Here is a 24,897-nt window from a genome sequence, read left to right as displayed (position 1 = left end):
TCATCTGCATTCCATACATTCACATTCACATATGCATAACATATTAAAAACATAAAAGAACAAAAATATTGCATTTTCTCATGTACATATTTGCATCCATATCATAAGCATTCATCACATAAGAAACATACATCATTAAACATCTCATCACATAGGTACACATGCATATAGCTACTGCAAAGATGAATCATCTCATATATATAATCATAAGTGTCACGATATAATGATGTCAAAATCATATGACTACAATCACTTGCAAGTGTCTACATCATCATACAAAAATGGTACAATACTGATACATAGGGAGCCCTCTATGGCTATGATGAACTCCCTCCCTTGGAGCCGCCTGGCCTCAATAGAATCTGAGCCCTGGAAGGACCCACCCCAGGATCATCCCTCCTGTCCCCCCTATCTGGTGGTGGTGGAGGACCCATAACCCCACCGCTGGACGCCTGTCTCCTCTGGCTCCCTCCCGTAGCTGTCGCTGTCCGTGATGGTCTGCAGAAGCTCCTCGCCCGCTGATCTAGTGGCACTACACCATAATATAGATCCCGCTAGTAGCCTATCTCCTCTCCTGCCCGAAGGACATAGGCATATCTAGCTCCTATGTCCTCTGCCGCCTGCCTCCCAACCCTCAGTACTGTTTCAGCCTCTGTGTAGCACTGAATGGCCTGGTCCCACTCCCGCTCAGTATCTCTGAGCTGTCTCCTCTGTCGATCCCTCTCCCTCTCCAGCTCCTGGATCTCATCTATCTTTCTCTGACAGATCTCCCTCAGCTCAACCAGCTCATCCTCCTCCACCTCGGCCCCTTGTGCCTCTTCCTGTGGCTCCCCGTGTCCCTGTGCCTGTGCCTGTCCTTATGCCTATGCCTGTACCAATGGTTGTACTTGTACCTACCTCTATCCCTGTCCCTACACCTGTCTGGGACCCCGTGTTGCTGGCACCTGTAGCGGCAATCCACTATGACCCCTCACAATCCAAGCCTATCTGTCCTCTCCACCCTCCCTTCGCGGCGCCACCCTCCTCTCTCCAACTACACCCCGCCTCCTCCGTCGGCCTCTACCCCCATCATCTCCATCATCATCACCATCCCCACCACCATTTCCATCTAGCGGCTCTCCTGGATCTGTCAAGCATGGGAATGGATGCTCGGCCCAATACCCTGTGTACTCTGCATCCATGCTGACATCCTCGATCTTTGGCCACATATCCCAGGGTAAGGGCATCATCTCCACTAGCTATGTAACAACCTGATCATATGATAGTAACGGACCAAAGTGTGCCTGATCCCTGATCGTCCGCGTGTATATATCAAAACCCCATGGCATCCGCTGGATCCTGCCAAATTGCCTGCCCACCCTATCAACCAGCTGCCTCTCCAGTACATAGGGCATCCGCCCAATCAGATACCTACTCTAGAAGGTGTAGGGTAGCTCTACTACATCATCCTCCCATTACTCGCATCCCAGGTATGGCCTCCATTTCATCGTATCAATATCATCAATAGCCCGCTGCCAGTACTCCAACCTGCCAATCCATGGCTGCGAGGTGATCATATCGTACAAATGCACAAAACTGCGTCCATGGCCCCTGCCCCTGAAGTGTATCGGTCGTGTCACTAGCAGATGCTCATATGCCCACACCTATAGCAATGTCACTCTGCAGCCCAATCCCACTGATCCGTGGTACACAAACTGATGCAGCTCATAATATAAATGTGCTAGCACGCACGGTCCCCAAGCATATCTAGTGTGCTGAGTAACTAGTGTCTCTAGTGCACCTCCCCAGCCCACAGCCAACCCTCGTGTCGCTCTGTCCAGACACAAGAACCCACTAATCACTCCTCCCAGTACCGCTAGTAGCGCTAACCCTGTCGCTGCCATGGTATCCCAAGCAACATGTCCAGCCCTCATCTCCAATGCCGGATCCTGGAACACTCATCTCAGGGCATCCTTGTCTCCATCTCGATCGTAAGGAATCAGCTCCCCATCGATCGATATCTGTAAAATCCTGTATACATCCTCTAGGGTGACTGTCATCTCACCCATCAGAAAATGGAACGTGCAAGTCTCAGAGTGCCATCTCTCCGCCAGTGCAGTCAACAATCCCATGATCGCCCGAAACTTAGGCACATACAGAATATGTCTCAATCCCATAGCCTCAATCGCAGCTCGGTCCTTGAATGTCAACTCAGGTCGCAACCTCTAAGTCGAGGGGAATCTCTCCCGTGACTCCAGCATAGGCAAAAACTCCTGCAGTCAATCAAATCAATCATGTCAATCATAGTGGCATTCACTGTTCATCACAAAATGTTACTTTTTTATCTAAGTGCCTATGGTACTCTATCCTAGTGACACTCACTGTTCATCACAAAGTGTTGCTTTTTATCCTAGCGGTACTCCTTGTTCATCACAAAGTACTACATGTTTTGCACTCCCTGTTCATCACAGAGTGCTGCTCACATTTGCACTCCCTTTTCATCACAAAGTACTATGTCTTAGTACTCATTGTTCATCACAAAGTGCCTCGACCTATCCTATTCTTCTCTAGAGGATCTACTTGAGTGTATCCTCTTAGCAGCTTATCCAATCGATAGCGTATGTTTATCACAGAACTATCGATTTGACCTAGAAGACACAAATTCATTTTTAGACACAAACGCGCTTTCATGACATAAACGCGCTTTCATGACATAAACGCGCTTATAGACTGCATAGACGTGCCTGAAAAACATAGACGTGCCTATGCTCTGCATAGACGCGCCTACCTTACACAGACGTGCTTGAATTTCACAGACACACCTGCAGCTTTTCCATACATAGATGCGCCTAGCACCAACGCAGACGCGCCAAGCGAGCATAGACGCGCCTGGCACCAACGCAGACGCCCCTGGACTTTTTTGACATTTTTTGGACCCTATCCTAGAGTGCATTTATTACTCTATCTAGCATGCATTAATGACAACAATAAATGCAACAAAGTACAAGGAGGTTTTGTGGTACTTACTGGCTCTCCTGCATTTGTTGGTCTTTGGAATTGACGAACAGGTCGAATCTGTGAATCATTGCCATTGCTGCTGACTGCTGCTTCTTTATCTCGCTCTGCACTCTGATCTCTTGAAGGTGTAGATGACAATGAGGATGTTTTCCCCTCATGGTCTATTTTATAGCCTACCCTAGCCCTCGTTTCCCGAGTCAGTCTTCATTATCCCGTGACTCTGTCACTTTATCTGGTCAATCCATGCTAGCCATTCTTTCTTATCGAGAGATTGTTTGTGATCTTTCCAGACATTTTTTCATCCAATCTCTCGAGGGGGCATATCATTCCCATCTTGGGGCAACTTTCTATCAATTCATTTTATCTTCTTTGAAACAACGTGACAAGCCGCATTGTCTCAAAGAGGGGCAAAATGTAGACACCTAAACTTGTCATGTCTAATTAAATAAATATTTTATTTATTTAATTACTTTAGCCTAATTCTTCTATTAATTAAATAAATATTTATTTAATTAATTAATTCATTTATCCTCTTCTAGCCTTATTTCTCATTTAAATAAATACTTTTATTTATATAAAGTTCCCATCTTGGGGCAACTTTGTATCAGTTCATTTTATCTTCTTTGAAACAATGCGACAAGCTGCATTGTCTCAAAGAGGGGCAAAATGTAGACACCTAAAATTGTCATGTCTAATTAAATAAATATTTTATTTATTTAATTAATTTAGCCTAATTCTTCTATTAATTAAATAAATCTTTATTTAATTAATTAATTCATTTATCCTCTTCTAGCCTTATTTCTCATTTAAATAAATACTTTTATTTATTTAAAATATCATTTTCCTAAATTAAATAAATATTTTATTTATTTAATTGATCCCACTTCCTCTATTAATTAAATAAATCTTTATTTATTTAATAATTCATTAACCTTTTCTACCCATGACACATGTCATTCATCTCTTAATTCCTACACTAGCTACCCCCTTTTCATTATTTTATTATTTTCTCTACCTACCCTCTAATCATAGCCGACCTCCTTTTACACCTCTCAATCTTAGCCCTCCATTTCATATGGTGTCTTCTATATAAGGAGATGCTTCCTTCATTATCAATCCTAACTAACTACCCGACTACTTGACTACACTACGCTTTTCTTATGAGATCCTACTTACAACCACATTCCGTTCTTTGTTGAGCTCATGTGCACATAAAATCTGAGAGCAAATATATCAAGCAAGATCAATGGAGATAGGAAGAATGGAGATTCAAACCCTATTGGACATGTGATGGTATAATCTTTGTGATTTCATTTGATTTGCATTGTCTTAGGTAATCTTCATATGTTATGGTGGATCTTTGTTGTTGTTAGGCTAGGGTTTTTGTGGTTGAATCAATTTAGTCTTTCAATATTGTTATTGTTGTATCCATTTCACCATAAATAGTTGGAAATCTCTTTCCGAGCCCTTCCAGAGATGGATGTATATTTTTCTGATTTTTTCGTTTTGCCAGTTTAAGTCAAAAGTTACAGTTTGCACTCCCGGGGGCATATCTTGTCCATCTAGACTCTATTTTTTGCAAACGAGATATCATCGGAAAGGTGATTCAGCGCTCTATCTAAATCTCAGGTTCACTTTTGTAGATAGATTTCCAGCCCACTACCTCTTTTTTCCAAAGTAATCATTGACTTCTTGGCCCTATTTTGTCCTCCTGTGATCGGAGCTCCATCTTTTTGGCACACATCTCTATTCTTTTTAGCATCATGGAGAATAGCATTCAGATTCCACGTATGTGTCTTACTCTCCCTTGTCAGCATTATGAGGGGTTTTCTACTATTGTTGCTAATGCTTCCTTGGTTTCACGTTGGAGTGTTCTTTGTATTCAGTACTTGTTCCTATGTACTAGGAGATGCAGGGCCATTTACCCATGCATTGTCTATGAGATGGATTGCTTATGTATTATTCCTATTTACTATAAGATGCATCGCGGCCATTTACCCATGCATTGTCGGTGAGATGAAATACTTACCATATCGACACTCTATCATTCCTATTTTCGGAGGTTCTTTTTTCAGCATCATAATAGTCATTCTATGACAGTGTTTGCAACTTCTTCATGATTCAATGTTTCTTCATGCTTGTCTTTTTGTTTCTCTTTTGGAGAGGAGTTTTGTTCCTATTCAGGGTTTTCTCCTTTGCTCTGTTTCTAAAAAAACTTGCATGTTTGTTCATGGGTACCTCATTAGGCTTTAGGTCGGGACCCATCATGCATTCATCTTTGCATGCTTTTTCCTATATCTTTGCCTCTACCAATTTTGCATTTAGGGGGGGTGTTGGAATGAATAATTTATATATTAATTATTCACTTAATTATATTAATTTACTAAATACTCAATGTCTTAGTTAGTTATTAATTATTGGCATTTATTAGTTAGTTAATTAATTAATTATGAATAATTAATTAATATATATTTCCATGCATAATACAAAATAGGAAAAACAAACTATGTTTAGAATTTCGAGAGTTTCATGCATTAATTAGTCTATTATGCTTTTTGTGCATACATGACGAATTCATGCATTCTATTTTAACTCTTAGTATCTTGTAGACTCCACCATTTAGGATATATATCTTTAGAGTTAGATTTGTTTATAAGCATGTCATATCCTTCATTGTAACTAAGCAATAAGCAATACGTTCAATTATTGTTAATTGTCTTCAATTCTCTTTGTTGTTCAATTTTCTCTTATTGTGTGATAGGTATTCTTATAGAAGATAACTGGGATTTTGGGAATTCAATAATCATGAATTCTAACAGCTAGATCGATTGGGTTTACACCCCTCTTTAATGTAATGGTCCCTAAGTTAAAAAATTAGTGGTTTTCATAAATCTAAGTGTGGAAACCCTAAAAAATCATCATTATAGTACTTTACAACTACCATGTGGTAGTATTCTACTTTTTTAAGCTAGAGATTTTTTTTTTGTTATTAAGTGGTACCCTATATGTGCTTTCTGTAGACACCTAAAATTGTCCAGTCTAATTAAATAAATATCTTTATTTATTTAATTATTTAAGCCTAATTCTTCTATTAATTGAATAAATCTTTATTTAATTATTTAAGCCTAATTCTTCTATTAATTGAATAAATCTTTATTTATTTAATTAATTTATTTACCCTCTTCTAGCCTTATTTCTCATTTAAATAAATACATTTATTTATTTAAATTTCCCTTTTCTTGAATTAAATAAATAATCTTATTTATTTAATTAATTCATTAGCCTTTCCTACCTATGACACATGTCATTCATCTCTTAATTCCTACACTACCTACCCTCTCATTATTTTCTTATTTCCTCTACCTACCCTCTAATCATAGCCGACCATTTATCTTTTACACCTCTCAATCTTATCCCTCCATTTCATATAGTGTCTTCTATATAAGGATATGCTTCCTTCATTATCGAACCCTAACTAACTGACTGATCAATTGACTACACTATGCTTTTGAACTTTCATATGCAATCCTACTTGCAACCACATTTCCATTCTTTGTTGAGCTCTTGTGCACATATAAAATTTGAGAGCAAATATATCAAGCAAGATCAATGGAGATAGGAAGAATGGAGATCCAAACTCTATTGGACATGTGATGGTATAATCTTTGTGATTTCATTTGATTTGCATTGCCTTAGGTAATCTTCATATGTTATGGTGGATCTTTGTTGTTGTTAGGCTAGGGTTTTGTGGTTGAATTCATTATAGCCTTTCAATTATTGTTGTTATCCATTTTCACCGTATACATTTTGGCACGCCCGGTGGGACTCCTGTCCCTTTTGTATTTAACATATTTTGTTGCAAATTTTGTGTTTTTGAAGTTGTAGATCTGACATTTTCGACGACATTGTGATATTTTCACGTCTGCAAACTCCCAGATCGCATTTTTGATTTTCTGTCGTGTCTGTGACACCTAGAATCGCGTCCACACCTTTGACAGTATTTTATTTTTTCTTTGCAGATTTTTTGGGAACGCGTCTATGTTCCTTAGTCGGGTCTGTGTTCAGGAACCGCACCTGTGTCAAATTGAACCACGTTTGTGAATTTATATAACGTTTGTGTTTCTAATAACCGTGTCTGTGTTTCTTTGATTTGGTTTTTAGTCATTCGGGTTTCAGATCTGGTTTATTTTGAGCTAACATCTTCAGATCTAGCTAACGAAATTGGTGCAGCTTGTTTTGAAAGCAAAATCATTTTGTTGAAGGATTTACGTAACTTGTGTGCTTGCAGGAGGGGTATTATTGTAGAACTACTAACAAATCTTTGTTGCAGAATTTTGGCAAGGGTTTTTTATCTTTATTGTGTGCCTTATTTTCATAGACTAGCAAACGCTTCAATTGGTGCACTAAAATTGAACCAGTGTCTTTTGTGTCTTGAGCAATAGGCTCTTTTTGTTTAATCTTTAGAGGGCCTGTTTCTCCATGTGGTCATTAGGACTACTAGTGAGGAGAGAACAATCCAAGTGGTAGCGAGGAAAACCCACCTCTTCCGAACCACTATAAACAATTGTATCCATGGTGAAAACTATGGATAATGTGTGCTGATTAGTTCATACCGACACTATGTCTCCCCATAAACCCGTTTGATCAAATTTATTTGATCATTTGTAGGGCGTAACCCCTACCAGCTGGTAGCCTTCTATATTTATAGAGCTAAAAGTGTTACATGTATGGCCACATGAGCGGATGCCCTTACTAGCACCTCTTTGTTTTAGAAGCCAAAATCCTTCTAGTTGTTGGGGCAGGAGGTTGGACCTCTGGAGCGGCCCACACACATACGATTCTTAGTAGAGATACAAAGTTCACCACAAGGATTTTTCTTGGGGATTGATGCTTGGCTGCCCTGAGAAGTGAGTGCTGATGGTGGAGCCAGTGGGTCAAGCATCTAAGTATCCACCTTGAATAGCGTAGCCTCGGGGGAAATCACATGTTGGAATCAACAACTATTGTCCTGGCTAGCCATAATAATTGTGCTTGACTTATTTTAAACAATCAAACATTCAAAGACCAAACATCAAAACATTATGTCTTTTGTGTCTTCAAGTGTATGCAAAACAATTTTACATCAAAACAACACACTTTCTTTTGAGTCATTTTGAGTCTAAACACCTACAAACATTGAGTCTTCATCAACACTGTGTCCTCTTGTCACGAAAAATAGTCAAACATTCAAATTTGGTCACAACAAAACAATTTCACAGATTGGAAAAATTGCACAAAGTTTACAGAAACACATCTGTGTCTCACAAAACCGCGTTTGTGTCATCTAAATGCGTCTGTGAAGGGCAGAAACACATCTGTGTCTTTTGAGAAACATTTCATTTACAACATCTCAGAAACGTGTCTGTGTCTGACAGAATAGCGTCTATGTCCTTTAAGCATGTCTGTGAAGTATATAGGCACATCTGTGTTTAGGATTGAAAACTTTCATAATTCGGCAAACAAGAACAGTCAGTTTCAAACTTATTGAGCTTCCTAGGTTATCTCTCTGGGTTTTCATCTAGCATTCAACTTATCTTTAAGTCTTACAAAGTCCATCATTGCTTTACACCTTTCATTACATTCACATTTGTCTAAACTTGAGTCAAAAGGTCATTTGCTTGTCCTCATACTTTGTCAACACATTACATACAACAACATTTTGCTAAGTGGTCCCTCATCAAGGTCTATCACCTTTGGCTCTCATTTGGTCTTACTTAGAGTCAAGGTCAACTTACCTCATCAAGAGAAACTATCATCTCTTTGGAAACCACACCTAATCTACTACATACATACTTGAGCTTACACTTTGGACATTGCAAATAAACTTTAGATTCATTTACATTCCATCCAACTCTTGGTCTTTCATATCTTTCCATTTTCATCTAGTCTCACACATCTTGGTCAATACCTAGTTCATGGTTGAAACTCGTTCCCAAAAATCTAGGAGAGAAACTAAAGAGGCTCAAGAGTCCACAAACATGAGTTCCTATGAGTTTGATAATGATATCTTTTTCAATTCTGATCATACTACATTACCTGACATGGATGCCTATAGAAACATTCCAAATGTTGAGCACATGGACACTACAAACAACAATGATACACACAATGATAATATGGACAAATTTTTCATACATTCAGTAGAAGTGGAAGATACCATTATGGATCCCCATTTCAATCTATTGGTTGAGGATATATTGAGGAGAGATAGACAATACTTCTTACAAGTGATGGCACAAAGTGGAGCCAATATCCCTCATGATTTTGACATGTCTCAAATAATGGAAAATCGACCTTTGCAACAACCTCACCTCAACATGGATCAAAGGAGGCCTAATAATGGAGGAAATAGAGGACCACATCTTGTGCCTGAATCACGATCATCTTTGTTTCAAAAACCAGAGGTCCCATACACACATGGTCAAGCATATGATACTCACCTTCATAGACCATTATGGAAGTCTTATGTAGAAAAATATACTCAATCACATACCAATGCTAATGATCAACCACCAAAGCAATTGGATATTCAAAGGCATGTTCAAAATTTGGACACAAGGAAACCCCATGTCAAATTTGGGGCCAACACACTAGAACAAACTCATGACATTCCTATAGAGTATGGTATACATGGACAAAGCTGATATTCTGTTCCTCATCATGACTCTATACCAAGTGGTCCATATACGCAGCATCATTATAAACCTCCTCCATATGAACATGTATATGATCAATATCATCCATATATGCAACATGCTCCTCCTCCACCCGGTGGTTCAGGCATGGGGTATGGTCCAAGAAGTTGGTCTCCACCTAAGAACAATTTGGAATAGCAAATCAAGGACTTGTAAAAGAAAATGGAGGACATAAATACACCGAAGCCAACTTACACAATGAGAGACATATGTCCCTATCCATTTGACAAAAGCATTCCAATGCCTCCATTTCCTACACACTTTGTGAAACCTAAGTTTGATAAGTATAGAGGAAAAGGGGATCCTAAGGCACACATATGACAGTTTTTCATAGCTTGCATTGAGGTAGCAGCAGAAGAGACATGTCAGACGAGATTATTCCCACAAAGCTTAGGTGATCAAGCTATGGAATGGTTCTCCCAACTTCCACATGGAATTAAGTCATGGGGTGACTTAGCAGATGCATTTATCCAACATTTCTCATACAACATAGAGACAAACATATCAGTAACTACCTTGTGCAATACCAAGCAAAAGGATGGAGAATCTTTTTCATCATTTTTACAAAGATGGAGAAATCTAACCAGCAGAGCTCTTGTAAAATTCCACAAAAACAAATGGTAGAGATGTTCACCCAGAATGTCAACAAAGACATTGGTTATGACCTAAGAAAATCTTGTTTTTCCACCTTCAAGGATGTCATTGAAAAAGGCTTAGCAACAGAGAAGGTCCTAATTGAACAAGGAGTCATCAAAATATTCAAGGAAAACAAAGATGACTTTAAAGGAAAAGATAAGCCAAGATTTTGGAATAAAAACAAGAACGTAGTCAATGATGGTGTTGTGGATGCCAATACAGTACGATCCAAAATCATTTTTTTTGGATCAAGCTCTACAAACAATCAAGTGAATACTCCAACAACTTCCAAGTCATGAAGGAAGTACACTTCATTGGGAGAACCACTTGAGTCTATTTTCAAAAAGCTAGTGGCAAACAAGATAATCACAATTCCAGATTTTCCTTCGTATGAGCCAAAGGTCAAACCAAATTGGTGGAATGATGATGAATATTGTGAATTTCATAAGAGCAAAGGTCATAAAATAGGTAATTGTCATCAACTGAAGAACATCAAAAAAGATCTCATTGATAGAGGTGACATTGAGATTGAAGGACACTCATCCAATCAAGAACATGAGATGTTTAAGGAACCATTCCCAAAACATGACAAGGGAAAAGCTACAGCCATAGATGACCAAACCAACTATACCAGAGCATCCTATAACTACGATGAAACTATCAATCACATTTTAATGGATAATTGTGTCTCTACCATTATCATCAAGGACAAAACGCCTGAGAATTCTACCCAAAGACCCAAAATCATCCTAAAAGGAATTGGATCTTCTTTTGAACCTACCTCTGAATGTCATGTTACAACTCGTCAAGGTAAATTTACTTTGCAGGGTGCTCCAACTAAAAAAATTGCTTCCTCATCAACTAAGCCTGAGTATGACCTTGTAGAATAGTTGGGGAAGACACCTATGCTTATCTCAATCCTTGAGATCTTACACATATCCCCCGCACATAAAGATTTTCTTGACAAAATCTTGAGAGACACTTCTGTCCCTACTGATCTGAACGTGGACCAGTTTCAAGCCATGGTGGGATACCTTTCTGTTCCACACTCCCTTACATTCACAGAAGTTGATGACACCTCCGTAAGTCAACCACATAATGCACCGTTACACATTGAGGCCTTCATACACAAACATCAAATAAAATGAGTCCTGATAGATAGAGGAGAAGGTCTAAACATTTGTACATTGAGCACTGTTAAACAATTGGGATATTCTGATAAAGATGTGAACTCTACAAACAAAATTGCCATCAAGGCATATGATGATGAAGAGCGTTCATCCAAAGGCATAGTCACCTTTCCCCTCAGAGTTGGGCCAGTTACAAAGGATGTGGCTTGTCAAGTCCTAGACCTAGATCTCACATATAATATATTACTAGGATGTCCTTGGATTCATGAAATGAGGGCAGTCCCATCTACATATCACCAATGCATTAAGTTTCCTCACAACGGAGTTGAAATAACAGTTAATGGTGATCCTAATCCATTCATATACTGCAATAACTTGAGACCGAAAACTAAGATGATCATTCCAAGTAATAGGGAAGTTGTCCCTTCTTCTGCATACATTGATCCTGAATCATTAAAACCTTCGACATCAAAACAAGGTGAACTTAAAGGGAAATTTCAGGACAAGAGCATGGGTGAATACACCTTGGATCAAACCATGTGCTTACAACAAGTTATGAGTTCACCAAAAGAATATGGAAGACCACATCCTAATAAGCAGGTATCTATCATTATACTCAAATGGGACCCTACTATCTTTCAAAGATGGGGTGAACTGGAAGAAGAAAGCTTATACAAAATGCTTTACAAGGACCCTGAAAAGGATACACAAGATCACATTAGCCTACCATGTGAAAAATATGGCAAAGGGTTCAAGATCCTGCAAAAATTTGGGTATGATGGCAAAAGTCCTCTTGGCTTAAGAAAGGAAGGCATCATTGGACCTTTGCAACCTGAATTGACATTCAAAAAAGAACGCTCTAAAGGACTTGGTTTCATGACTTCCAAGGTAAACACTCAAAAGACAGGAGAAGCATTACAAATCAAAGTTGCCAGAATTCAACAAAAGAATCGCTATTCCACAAACTCCAATGAATGGGAATGGGATTCAAACAAATCCTTCAATGACTATGAGCTCGCCGAGACATTCAGAGAACCAGGTGAACCCACAGAAGAAGAGGAATTTTATAGAAAATTCAAGGTTGGTCAAGAAACAACCCCTGAGGATCCCACACAATCCTTGCTTCTAGGTTCTAGGTCGAAATCACATAGAATGAGAACACCTGTCCTAGAATGTGCTACTAGTAATGTTAATTTGGATTTGTTCACGATCGAGATAGATGAGGGGAGTGCCAACGACAACCTCGATGATTACCTCGACATACTTGAATATAACTGCATTTTTACTCTTAGCCCCACTAACTTTGAAGACATCAAAGGCCTTCCCCTTGTTCACCACCAACTTATTGACTGGGACAATGAAGGACCTGCACAGTTCGACACATTCCAAAATGATGAAGCCTTTATTAATTATCTAGGCATACGAGATGATCTTCCCCCTGGGGACCATAAAGCAGGATAAACTATAGAACTCAACAGCATGGCATATTTTGGTGAGGGTGTCGGAACTTCTAGTCGTAAAAACATAAAAATAAAAACAAATCAAGGGTTTTATGGCAAAAACCACATTGTGGCACTGTCTGACCCCAAAAAAGTAAAAAGAAAGGATGTATTTAAGGGCGAAAACCTCTCTGAGGAACCCGAGGATGGAAGGCTTGACATTGTCCCAGCATCATATGAAGAAAAATCATCTATGTTGGTAGAGGAAACCATCAAAACAAACATTGGTACAGAAGAAAGTCCACATAGCATATTCCTGGCTCAATCTCTGATAGAGACAGAAAGATCAAAATTCATAAGTTCCTTCACAGAACGAAAAATCAATTTTGCATGGTCATATGCTGATATGCCTGGATTAGATTTGGATTTGGTAATGCATCATTTGACAATTAAACTGGGGGCAAAACTAGTGAAACAAAAGTTAAGAAAGATGCATCCACAAGTGGCATTATTAGTCAAGGCAGAGCTTAAAAAATTATTGGATGTCAGATTCATACACCCAATTGATTATCCTGAATGGATCTCAAACTTAGTGCCTATCGGTAAACTAGATCGTAGCATCAGAATATGTACAAACTTCAGAGACATCAACAAAGCTTATCCTAAGGATGACTTTCCATTACCAAACATTGACCTGATTGTAGATCTCACAGCAGGTCATGCAATGTTATCTGGGATGGATGGATTCTCTGGTTATAATCAAATAAAAAACACATCCAAGGATCAGAACAAAACAACATTCACTTGTCCTAGGGGAAATTTCTGTTGGAATGTAATGCCCTTTGGGCTAAAAAATGCAGGCGCTACATATCAAAGAGCCATGACTACTATCTTTCATGATCTCATGCACGTTACTGTGGAAGATTATGTTGATGACCTCTTGGGCAGATCAATAGATAGAGATACACATTTGGACATACTTTCAGTCATTTTTGATCGGTTGGAAAAAGACAAATTACGTGTCTTTGGAGTAACCTCCGGGAAGCTCCTGGGATTCATTGTCTCAAAAAGAGGAATCGAAGCCGATCCAACAAAAGTCAAGGCCATCCTAGAGATGCAACCACCAAGAAATATCAGTCAACTTCGATCTTTGCAAGGGAGACTCCAGTCCATATGAAGATTCATAGCACAACTTGCAGATAAATGTAATCCTTTTCAGCACTTGCTACATAAAAACATCAAATTCAAATGGGATGATAATTGTCAACAAGCTTTCCAGGCACTCAAAGATTATCTTCTAAATCCACTAGTTTTGATGCCACCAGTTCCAGATCAACCTCTATTACTATACATATTAGCTACTTCAACAACACTAGGGGCACTCTTAGCACAATAGGTCGCTAAGGGCAAAGAAAAGGTAGTCTACTACATCAGTCGCACATTGGTGGGATATGAGCTAAACTACACACCAATCGAGTGTGCGTGTCTTGCTGTGGTCTTTGCTTCATAGAAATTGTGACATTACATGCTAACTCATAAAACTAAGTTGGTCGCAAGGATCGATCCATTGAAATACCTTCTCAATAAGGCAACGCTTACTAGTCGACTAGCCAAATGTGTGATGCTCCTGAGTGAATTTGACATTGAGTATGTGGACAGAAAAGCAATAAAAGGACAAGCTATCATAGATCAGTTAGTAGATGCTCCCATGATAGATGATGTTCCTCTAACTTCAAAATTTCCAGATGAAGCCATCTTAACAGTGTCACATGCAAAGCCTTGGCAGCTATACTTTGACGGCTCATACACACAGCATGGGGCAGGACCTGGCATCCTCTTCATAACTCCTCAAGGGGGTTCTATACCAAAATCATATAGATTATCATTTCCCTACACTAATAGCATAGCGGAACATGAGGCATTAACAACTAGATTACGGATTGCAGTTCAGTGGAAGATCTAGGAACTTCATGTTTTTGGGGACTCTCAACTTGTAATTCGTCAAGCAACTGAAGACTACCAAACAAAGGATGATAAATTAATGCCTTACAAAAGAATGGTGGATGACCTGAAACAACATTTCACGAAGTTAGACTTTGAGTAGATACCAAGAGAGCAGAATCGAGCCGTAGATGCCATGGCTACAATTGCTTCACTAATCGATCTACCACAGAATGAGACCCGCTATGAGTTCTTGGTAGATAACCTTTTGGTTCCCTCGTATGAGATCACTCCTACTGAGATGATATGTGTCATCAGTCCTGAGTCCCAGTTATATGGTCCCATTTTCACATACCTTCATGACAATACCCTTCCTCCTGATCTATCCAATAACCAACATCACACTTTCATTCGCCAATCTTCTCGATACATCATTTTAGCCGATATCCTATATCATCGAAGTCTAGATGGCACTCTTCTTAGATGTTTAGAAAGAGATGAAGCTCAGATTGCGTTATGTGAAGTGTATGAAGGGATATGTGGTCCACATTCTAGTGGTCCTACCTTAGCCAAGAAACTCATCAGGATTGGATATTACTGGCCCAATATGGAAAAAGACTCATATCAGTTTGTCAAGAAATATAAGCAGTGTCAACTTCATGGAGACCTCATCCATGCGCCAACACAAGAACTTCAACAAATTGCGACTTCTTGCCCCTTTTGTCAGTGGGGACTCGATCTCATAGGCAAGATTCACCCTCCTTCTTCCAATGGTCATAAATTCATTATCACTACGACAAAGTATTTCACAAAATGGATCGAAGCTGTGCCTCTCACACAAGTCACTGGAAAACAAATTGCTACATTCATTCTCAACTATATCATTTGTCGATACGGTATTCCTGCTTCCATCATCACCGATAATGGGCCTCCCTTCAAAAATCAGGATGTTCATGAACTCTGTGATCGCTTCCATATTACCCATCGTTTCTCCACACCTTATTACCCCCAAGGTAACAGTCAAGCTGAGGCGTCTAATAAAACAATCTTTAAAATCTTAAAAAAGACAGTCGACGACGCTGGCTGCAATTGGCATAGCCAACTTAATCCTGCACTTTGGGCCTACTGCACAAGCATCCGCACACCTACAAGAGCTACACCCTATTCGCTTGTCTACGGTGTTGAATCTATCTTGCCTATTGAGGTTGAGTTACCCTCTTTATGAGTCTCCTTGCAAAACATTATTAGTGACGAAGACTACAGGGTCTCTCGCTTACAAGAACTTGAACTATTGGACGAACGAAGACAAACTACTTTTAATCATCTCAAGGCTTATCAACAATGAATGAGTCGCAGCTACAATCATAAAGTCAAGCCTTGCACATTTGAGGTAGGTGATTTGGTTCTCAGAGAAAATCCTAAAAATCAGCAAGACAGAGAGAAGAAGGGCAAATTTGTACCAAACTGGCTTGGTCACTAGCCAAGAAACTCATGCGAGCTGGATACTATTGGCCATCTATGGAAAAGGATTCCTACTACTTTGTCAGGAAATGCAAGAAATGTCAAGTTCATGGCGACCTGATACATGCACCAGCACAGGAACTACAACCAATCACAACACCATGGCCTTTTTGTCAATGGGGCCTTGACCTTGTGGGTAAAATCCATCCATCTTCATCCAATGGCCATAAATTCATTATTACCGCCACCGAATATTTCACCAAGTGGATCGAAGCTGTTCCACTTACCCAAGTCACCGGCAAGCAGATCGCCTCATTCATCCTCAATTACATCATCTGTCGGTATGGTGTGCCCATGTCCATTGTCACAGATAACGGTCTTCCTTTCAAAAATCAGGATGTCCGTGAGCTTTGTGAGAAATTTCATATCCAACACCGCTTTTCCACTCCCTATTACCCACAAGGCAATGGTCAGGCCGAAGCATCCAATAAAAACATATTGAGGATCCTAAAGAAGACAGTCAATGATGCCGGTCGTGATTGGCATGTTCAATTGAATCCAGCGCTATGGGCATATCGAACTAGCATTCGAACCCCTACAGGTGCAACTCCTTATTCATTGGTCTATGGTGCAGAAGCTATCTTGCCTATTGAGGTCAAGATACCATCATTAAGGGTTTCCTTGCACAATCTCATTGATGATGACGCATACAGAGTCTCACGCCTTCAGGACTTGGAGCTACTTGATGAGAAGCGACAAGCTGCATACAACCATCTCAAAGCCTATCAGCAGCGCATGAGTAGAAGCTACAATCACCGAGTTAGATCTCGTACATTTGAGGTAGGTGATCTTGTTCTTCGAGAAAATCCTCGCAACCAACCAAACAGAGAACATCAAGGCAAGTTTGAATCAAACTGGTTGGGCCCATATGTTGTCACTGCTGTATTCGGGTCCGGGGCATATCAGTTGGCTACATCAGACGGAGAACCGCTCGCAGATCCAATCAACAGCATGCACCTCAAACGGTTTTACACATAAGCTGTACAGAGCATCAGGCTCCCCTGCCTATCAGAAAATACCAAAAAACATTCAGAAAAATGTCCTGAAGAAAATATAAAAACATTCAAAAAAGTAAAGAAAAATCATGCATCCAAACGGTGAACAACCACTCCGGTGGCACCTTGGGTAAGAACGATGGTGAAAACCTGGCAAACAGGCACCACTCGTAAAGGCTATGGCTCCATTATCTTTCAGACTTGTGGCGATCACATCTACTTCATACATACATCCATCCATCCATCAACCATGGCTTGTTATTCCTCTGCAATTATGATAGTACTCCATACATCTTGCATCCCGCTTTTTCATAGTCATGTCTAAAACCGGGGGCAATGCCTTTAACCTATTGATGGAAGTGGATTCTACATTATCTTATGATTCATTAAGTTCTTCATTCAAACAATCATCAAAAATCCAAAAACATTCAAAAATATCTCGCAAAAATACCAAAAACATTCAAAATAATTCAAAATCCAAAAACATCGACAAAACCATTGAAAAATCACACAAAAACATGGCAACACCTTGTACATACTCATCCATGCAGATACCAAAACAAACATTGCGACAAACTACTCACACAATGACCATTTACCAAACAACCACACAATCCACATCAACAATCCAAAACTGTCTTTAAAACAAGGATGCATCCTTCCTTACCAAAACAAAGACAAGATGATGTTTTCTTTGACAAGAAAATTCTGTTAGGCTGTCAAATACTTGGTTGATTTGTGAGTAATTCATTTGTTTATCTGTATCGGGATCTTTTCAACATTGTTTTGTATCGTTTGTGCATTATTTCCGATGAAGTTCTGGGGCATGTACTAATGGTGTCTACGTGGGAAGTTCACTAAGCTACGTGATCTTATGCCAAATGCAGTCATAGATCATTACGGCTTGCTGACTACAGCGTATACCTTGACCATATGAGCATGAACCATTACCAAGGATCCATATTCTTTTATTCTTTATGTATATATTGTTTGTTTACAGGTACAATGCTCATTCTTTGGTTCCTTCTCATCCAATTTGGATAAAGGTTTTATTTTCTTAGTACGGTATGCACTTGTCTCAGGATCTGATCAGCCTAAGATCAAGGAGGACGATCCAAGTCATGCATGAACGGAGATAATCCTTGTCTGTTCCGCAAGCAATACTCAGGTCAACTTGATCCATTATATCAAGTTGCTTGTATTAACTTGCTATATCAAAATCCATGTAAGAAATACTCTGGTCATCTTGAATCTTTATGTCAAGTTGCTTGTATTTTCTTCCAACATTTTAAAGCTCAATGATGAAAAATAAAGCACCATGGATCGTCATTCCATCTCATCTATATATATTGCATTTCGTTGCATTCCATCCATCCATACATTCATAATAGCTGCATATCATGCATACGTAGTCATAATAATGCATACTCTATTTTCCTCTTCTTCCATAGGAATGAGTCATAGGTCCTCCATTTCTTCTATTTAAAATTGAACCCCCCCCACCCTCCCCATCTCAATAATCAGCATCACATACCCTACATCGTGTCCCAATCAACCTAATCAAGCCACGTTCATCACCATCCATCTCTAAATAGGAGGGATTGTGTTTCCTATCATAAGTCATCCAATAAATTAAGCCAGTTACTCTATCTACACAGATACATCGACTCCCACACACCTAGACTATCAACAGATACTCTGATCAAGTATCTTCGGGTCTCAACAGGTAATCGATTATGGTAATCCTAGACTACATCAGGCATTTATCATAATGACCTAGTCTCAACGGGGCTGCTATGATTCACCACAATCATCCATCACACGCACACACTATCAATTGATCAACCAATCAAACACAATCCAACGGACAATTACATCAATTGTCTACGTCTCAACGAGTATTTTGCTTCATATACCTTGACTTCATCGGACAATTACATCAATTGTCTAAGTCACCATCAGGTCACTTTGATTCACTTACTCAGACTTTATCATGTCCAAGCGACCAACTGACATCAACTGTCACGCTTTGACTTGACCGGGGCAATTAAACCGATTGCACCAGATTGTCCAACCAATTTTGATCAATTGTATAGCATCAATCCAAACCCCACACTACATCTGCTATGTATCTCTTGCATGACCTCAGGGTACTTGCTGGCTTGTTGTTTCTTCATATTCACTCCATTTTCTCCCATTCTTTAATCATTAGTTCTAATTTCTTTTATTCTACTTCCCCTCCACTTTTCATTCTTTTTCGAGAGATCGCCCAATTTTTCAAAAAAAAATTCGGCCCATCTCTCGAGGGGGCATACCACCCATTAAATTTACATTTTATGGGGCATTTCTTCACACCTATTTTTCTTTCTTTGAAACGATGCGATAAACTGCACCGTCTCAAAGAGGGGCAAATGTAGTCACATAAATCTGTCCACTTAATTAAATGAATATTTAGTATTTATTTGATTATTTAACCATCAATTAATAATTAATTAAATTAATATTTAATTAATTCATCTTAACCCTCTTCTCCTATTAATTAAATAAATTATTCAATTTATTTGATTTAATTCACTTAACCAAATTCAGACCATTAATTAAATAAATAAATCATATTTATTTAATTAAATATTCTCTCACATTTAAATAAATTAATATTTATTTAAATCCCCCAAAAATCCCACCTCTCACATTTAAATAAATTAACATTTATTTAAATCACCTTTATCCTCCACCCACTTGCATTTTCCTACAAAAGCAAGTTGCACAACTATTTTAAATAAATTATTTATTTAAAATCCTATTTATCCTCACCCACTTGAAACCTTTAATGGTTTCCCTTAAAGTAGTCAAACTTGATGGCTTTAAAGTCTTCAAACTTGATGGCTTCCTTCTATAGTCTTCTTAAGACTTTAATGGTTTTCCTTAAAGTCTTCAAGCCTTTAATGGTTTCCCTCAAAGTCTTCAAGCATTTAAATGCTTTATCTTCATTTTCTCATTTAAATAAATTAATATTTATTTGAATATTTATCCAAATGCAAATTACACCATTTAATTGAAATAAATGATTTTATTTTAATTGAAAATACCAAAATTTCTCCCACTTGCATTTTCCTACAAAATCCACTTGCATGCCTAAACCCCTTCTAAATTCTTCTAAACCCTTCCTAATTAGCCTAATCCATCCCCTAAATATTGTCACATTCCTAAGCAAATTGGAGTCACTTCTCAAAGACTCCAAAGTCTTTGAAAAGCAATTAATGCTTTGTGTGTTCAACAAATTAACCCTCAAAGTCTTGGATAACCTTTGAAAGCTTCCAACCTTCAACCACTAAATGGCTCAAAGTCTTGGATAACCTTTGAAAGCTTTCAACCTTCAACCACTTAATCCCCAAAGTCTCCAATAACCATTAATGGTTAATTCAACCCTCCCACATGGTTAAAACATTTGTTTTGACTCAACCTCTACCCAACCCAAAGGTCTCATCAGGCCATTAATGCTTTGACCATGATTATCTCTTAAACATTTGCACAAAGGTTTATCCTTGGATTAACTCTTAATCCAGTGGGTAATCTTAATTTAGACTTGACCCTTGCCTTCTAGATAACCATGAGGTCTCCTCAGGCCTTTAATGCCTCCAACCTCTTCTCTCAACCCAATCCTATGTTGACACTTGTCACCATTTTATTGGTGCCAATTGTGCACATGGATCCCCAACTTTCAAACTTGGCCCTTGATTAAACCATTCAATCTTAACCCTTCATTTCCCCATTTCTTCTATAAATAGAACCCTTCTCCTCAAGCAAAAGAGAAGCATTTTAGAGTATTGTTGTTATACTGGCATTAGCATAGAGCTTTTTCATAGCATCACTATCTACTCTAGCATAGTATTTAGCTTTTCATTTCATATTTGAAGCTTAGTATTAAATCTCAATCCTCCATAAGCATCCATAGTGCAAAAAGCTGCTGAGAGCTACACTCATTTGGGACTTGGAGAGGAGAGGAACAAGGGAGGAGCAACTATGAGCATCTTGATTAGCTATTTCATTTTATGTTTATATGCTTTCTATTTCATGCTTAATATCTCTCTTGATATGCCTGTTTAGGATAATCTTTTGTTGCTAACACTAACGTTTGTTTCTTGTGCTCTTGTGTGTGTTGCCATCAAACAGATTTTCTAATCCTTTTTGCAGAGCATCACCTATTTTGCCATAATAAAGCTCAATGATGATAATGCACAAGAAGCTCTTTCACTTTCATATCTTCTACCTTTCATCCCCCTTTCTTGATTGACTTCCATCATCCTTCTTGAGTCCATGTAGCCTAATATCACACGACTGAGTATAATGACACACCAAAAACATTTGCATCTCATGTAGTTTCACCTACATTACCACATATTAAGCATTTCGTACATACATATAAATATCACAATTGCATCACATCCTACATTCTACATTCTCATCATATTCATTAACATTTCATACATTCACATTTGCATCATGCATACACATAAAAATATAAAAGAACAAAAATATTGCATTGCATGATATACATATTTGCATCCATATCATATACATAGAAACATACATCATGAAACATCTCATCACATAGGTACACATGCATATAGCTACCACAAGGATGAATCTCATATATATATAATAATAAGTGTCATGATACAATGATGTCAAAATCATATGGCTACAATCACCTGAAGGTGTCTACATCATCATACAAAATGGTACAAAACTAATACATAGGGAGCCCTCTAAGGCTATGATGAACTCCCTCCCTCAGAGCCGCCTGGCCTCGACGGAGTCTGAGCCCTGGAAGGACCCATCCCAGGATCATCTCTCCTGCCCCCCCTATTTGGTGGTGGTGGAGGACCCATAGCCCCACCACTAGACACCTGTCTCCTCTGACTCCCTCCAGTGGTTGTCGCTGTTCGCAATGGTCTGTGAAAGCTCCTAGCCCGCTGATCTGGTGGCACTGCCCCGTAGTATAGGTCTCGCCAGTAGCCTATCTCCTCCTCTACCTGCAGAACATAGGCGTATCTAGCCCCTGTGTCCTATGTTTCCTGCCTCCTAGCCCTCAATTCTATCTCAGTCTCAGTATAGCGTTGGATGGCTTGATCCCGCTCCAACTCTATGTCCCTCAGCTGTCGCCTAAGCCTAGTTGTCTCCCTCTCCAGATCCTAGATCTCATCTGCCTATCCCTGGTAGATCTCCCTCAACTCCAATAGCTCATCCTCCTCCTCCCCCCTGCACCTGTGGCTGCCCCTATACTGGTGGCTGTACCTATGGTTGCTCTTGTGGCTGCCCCTGTCCATGTACCTGTGGCTGCTCCTGTGGCTGCCTTTGTCCATGTCCCTCTCCCTGTACCTGTTTGGGACCCTGTGCTGCTGGCACTTGTAATGGCAATCTGCCTCGGCCTCTCACCGCCCATGCCTATCTCTCCTCCCCACCCTCTCTCTACAGAGCCACTCTACTCTCCCCTATCACACCCCACCTCCTTCGTTGGCCTCTACCTCCACCATCTCCATCATCATCCTCATCACCCCCACCATGTCCATCTAGTTGCTCCCCTGGGTCTGTCAGTCATGGAAATGGATGCTCAGCCAAATATGTAGTATACTTTACATCCATCTTGGCATCCTCTATCTCTAGCCACATATCCCAAGGCATGGGCACCATCTCTACCAGCTGCATCACTGCCTGATCATATGATAACAACGGCCCAAAGTGTGCCTGATCCCTGACTATCCGAGAATACATCCCGGAACCCCGTGGCATCCGCTGAATCCTATCAAACTGCCTGCATACTCTGTCCACCAACTACCTCTCCAGTACATAGGGCGTTCACCCAATTAGATACCTACTCCTGAAAGTGTATGGCAGCTCCTCTGCGTCATCCTCCCACTCCTCGCACTCTCAGTACGACCTCCATACTATGGTGTCAATCTCATCAATGACCCTGCGCCAGTGCTCCAGTCTCCTGATCTGTGGCTGAGATGTAATCATGTCATATAAATGAACAAAACTACGCCCATGGCCCCTGCCTCTGAAATGTATCGATTGGGTCCGACAGATGCTCATAAGCCCATACCTGCAATAGTGTCACTCCACAACCCAATCCTACGGATCCATGGTATACGAACTGATGAAGCTCATAATATAAGTTTGCCAGCATGCACGGTCCCCAGGCATATCTGGTATGCTGTTTCACCAGTGTCTCCAATGTGCTCCCCCAGTCCACAGCCAACCCTTGTGTCGCCCTATCTAGATACAGGAACCCATAGATCACTCCTCCTAGCACCACTGGTAGCGCCAGTCCTGCCGCTATCATGGTATCCCAAGCCACATGTCCAGCCCTCATCTCTAGTCCTGGATCCTGAAACACTCATTTTAGGGCATCCCTGTCTCCATCTCGATCATAGGGTATCAATTCCCCATCGATTGATTACCTCAGAATCCTGTACACATCTTCCAAGGTGACTATCATCTCACCCATCGTCAAATGGAAAGTGCACGTCTCTAAGTTCCATCTCTCAGCTAGCATAGTCAGCAACCCCATGTTCACCCGAAACTCAGGCACATACAGAATGAATCGCAAACCCATAACCTCAATTGCGGCTCTGTCCTCAAATGTCAGCTCCGGTCGTAACCTCTGAGTCAATGGGAATCTCTCCCATGACTCCAGCATAGGTAGATACTCCTGCAGTCAAGCAAATCAACTGTGTCAGTTAAAGTGATATTCACTGTTCATCACAATGCTGCTTATTATCCTAGTGCTTATATCTATCATATGATACTCTATCCTAGTGACACTCACTGTTCATCACAAAGTGTTGCTTCTATCCTAGTGACACTCACTGTTCATCACAAAGTGTTTCTTCTATCCTAGTGACACTCACTGTTCATCACAAAGTGTTGCTTCTATCCTAGTGGTACTCCCTGTTCATCACAAAGTACTACGTGTTTTTGCACTCCCTGTTCATCACAAAGTGCTGCTCATATTTGCACTCCCTGTTCATCACAAAGTGCTGCTCATATTAGTACTCCCTGTTCATCACAAAGTACTATATCTTGGTACTCCCTGTTCATCACAAAGTGCCTTGATCTATCCTAGTCTTCCCTAGAGGACCTGCTTGAGTGTATCCTCTCAGCAGCTTATCCAATTGACAACGTATGTTCATCACAAAACTGTCGATTTGCTGTAGAAGACATAAATGCACATTTTTGACATAAACTCGCCTTCACGACATAAATGCGCTTACATATTGCATAAACATGCTTGCTCTGCACAGATGCGCCTGAAATACATAGACGTGCCTACTCTACACAGACATGCCCACATAGCACAAACGCACCTGCACAATGCAAACACGCTCACATTTGACATAGACACCTTTTCTTGCACAAACACGCCTGGCACAAACACAAACGCACCTAGCTAACCTAGATGCGCTTGGCACCAACACAGACGTGCCTCGACATTTTTTGA

The 24,897-nt window shown here is 39.8% G+C and overlaps 1 protein-coding gene across 1 annotated transcript; it reads right to left on the bottom strand.

The window, feature by feature from the left end:
- Nucleotides 1-786: 786 nt before the first annotated feature.
- On the bottom strand, nucleotides 787-22,839 carry LOC131874376 (period clock protein-like). The gene is made up of 2 exons (XM_059217719.1): nucleotides 22,662-22,839; nucleotides 787-944 (listed from the first exon to the last, which is right to left on the bottom strand). Exons 1-2 carry the CDS (start codon nucleotides 22,837-22,839, stop codon nucleotides 787-789), a joined length of 336 nt encoding a protein of 111 aa, XP_059073702.1.
- Nucleotides 22,840-24,897: the final 2,058 nt, after the last annotated feature.

This window comes from Cryptomeria japonica, chromosome 3 (assembly GCF_030272615.1).
Source record: "Cryptomeria japonica chromosome 3, Sugi_1.0, whole genome shotgun sequence".
NCBI lineage: Eukaryota > Viridiplantae > Streptophyta > Pinopsida > Cupressales > Cupressaceae > Cryptomeria > Cryptomeria japonica.
The sequence above is the reverse complement of the archived record's forward strand: the minus strand, read 5'-3'. Positions and strand labels throughout refer to the sequence as shown.

What these genes read in the sequence shown, in the direction of transcription:
- LOC131874376 (XM_059217719.1), bottom strand. Translation starts at nt 22,839, where the DNA reads ATGGGCGGTGAGAGGCCGAGGCAGATTGCCATTACAAGTGCCAGCAGC. An exon ending in CAGTATAGGGGCAGCCACAG is followed by an intron (nt 945 to 22,661) that starts GTGCAGGGGGGA and finishes TTGCCGCTACAG; the next exon opens with GTGCCAGCAACACGGGGTCC.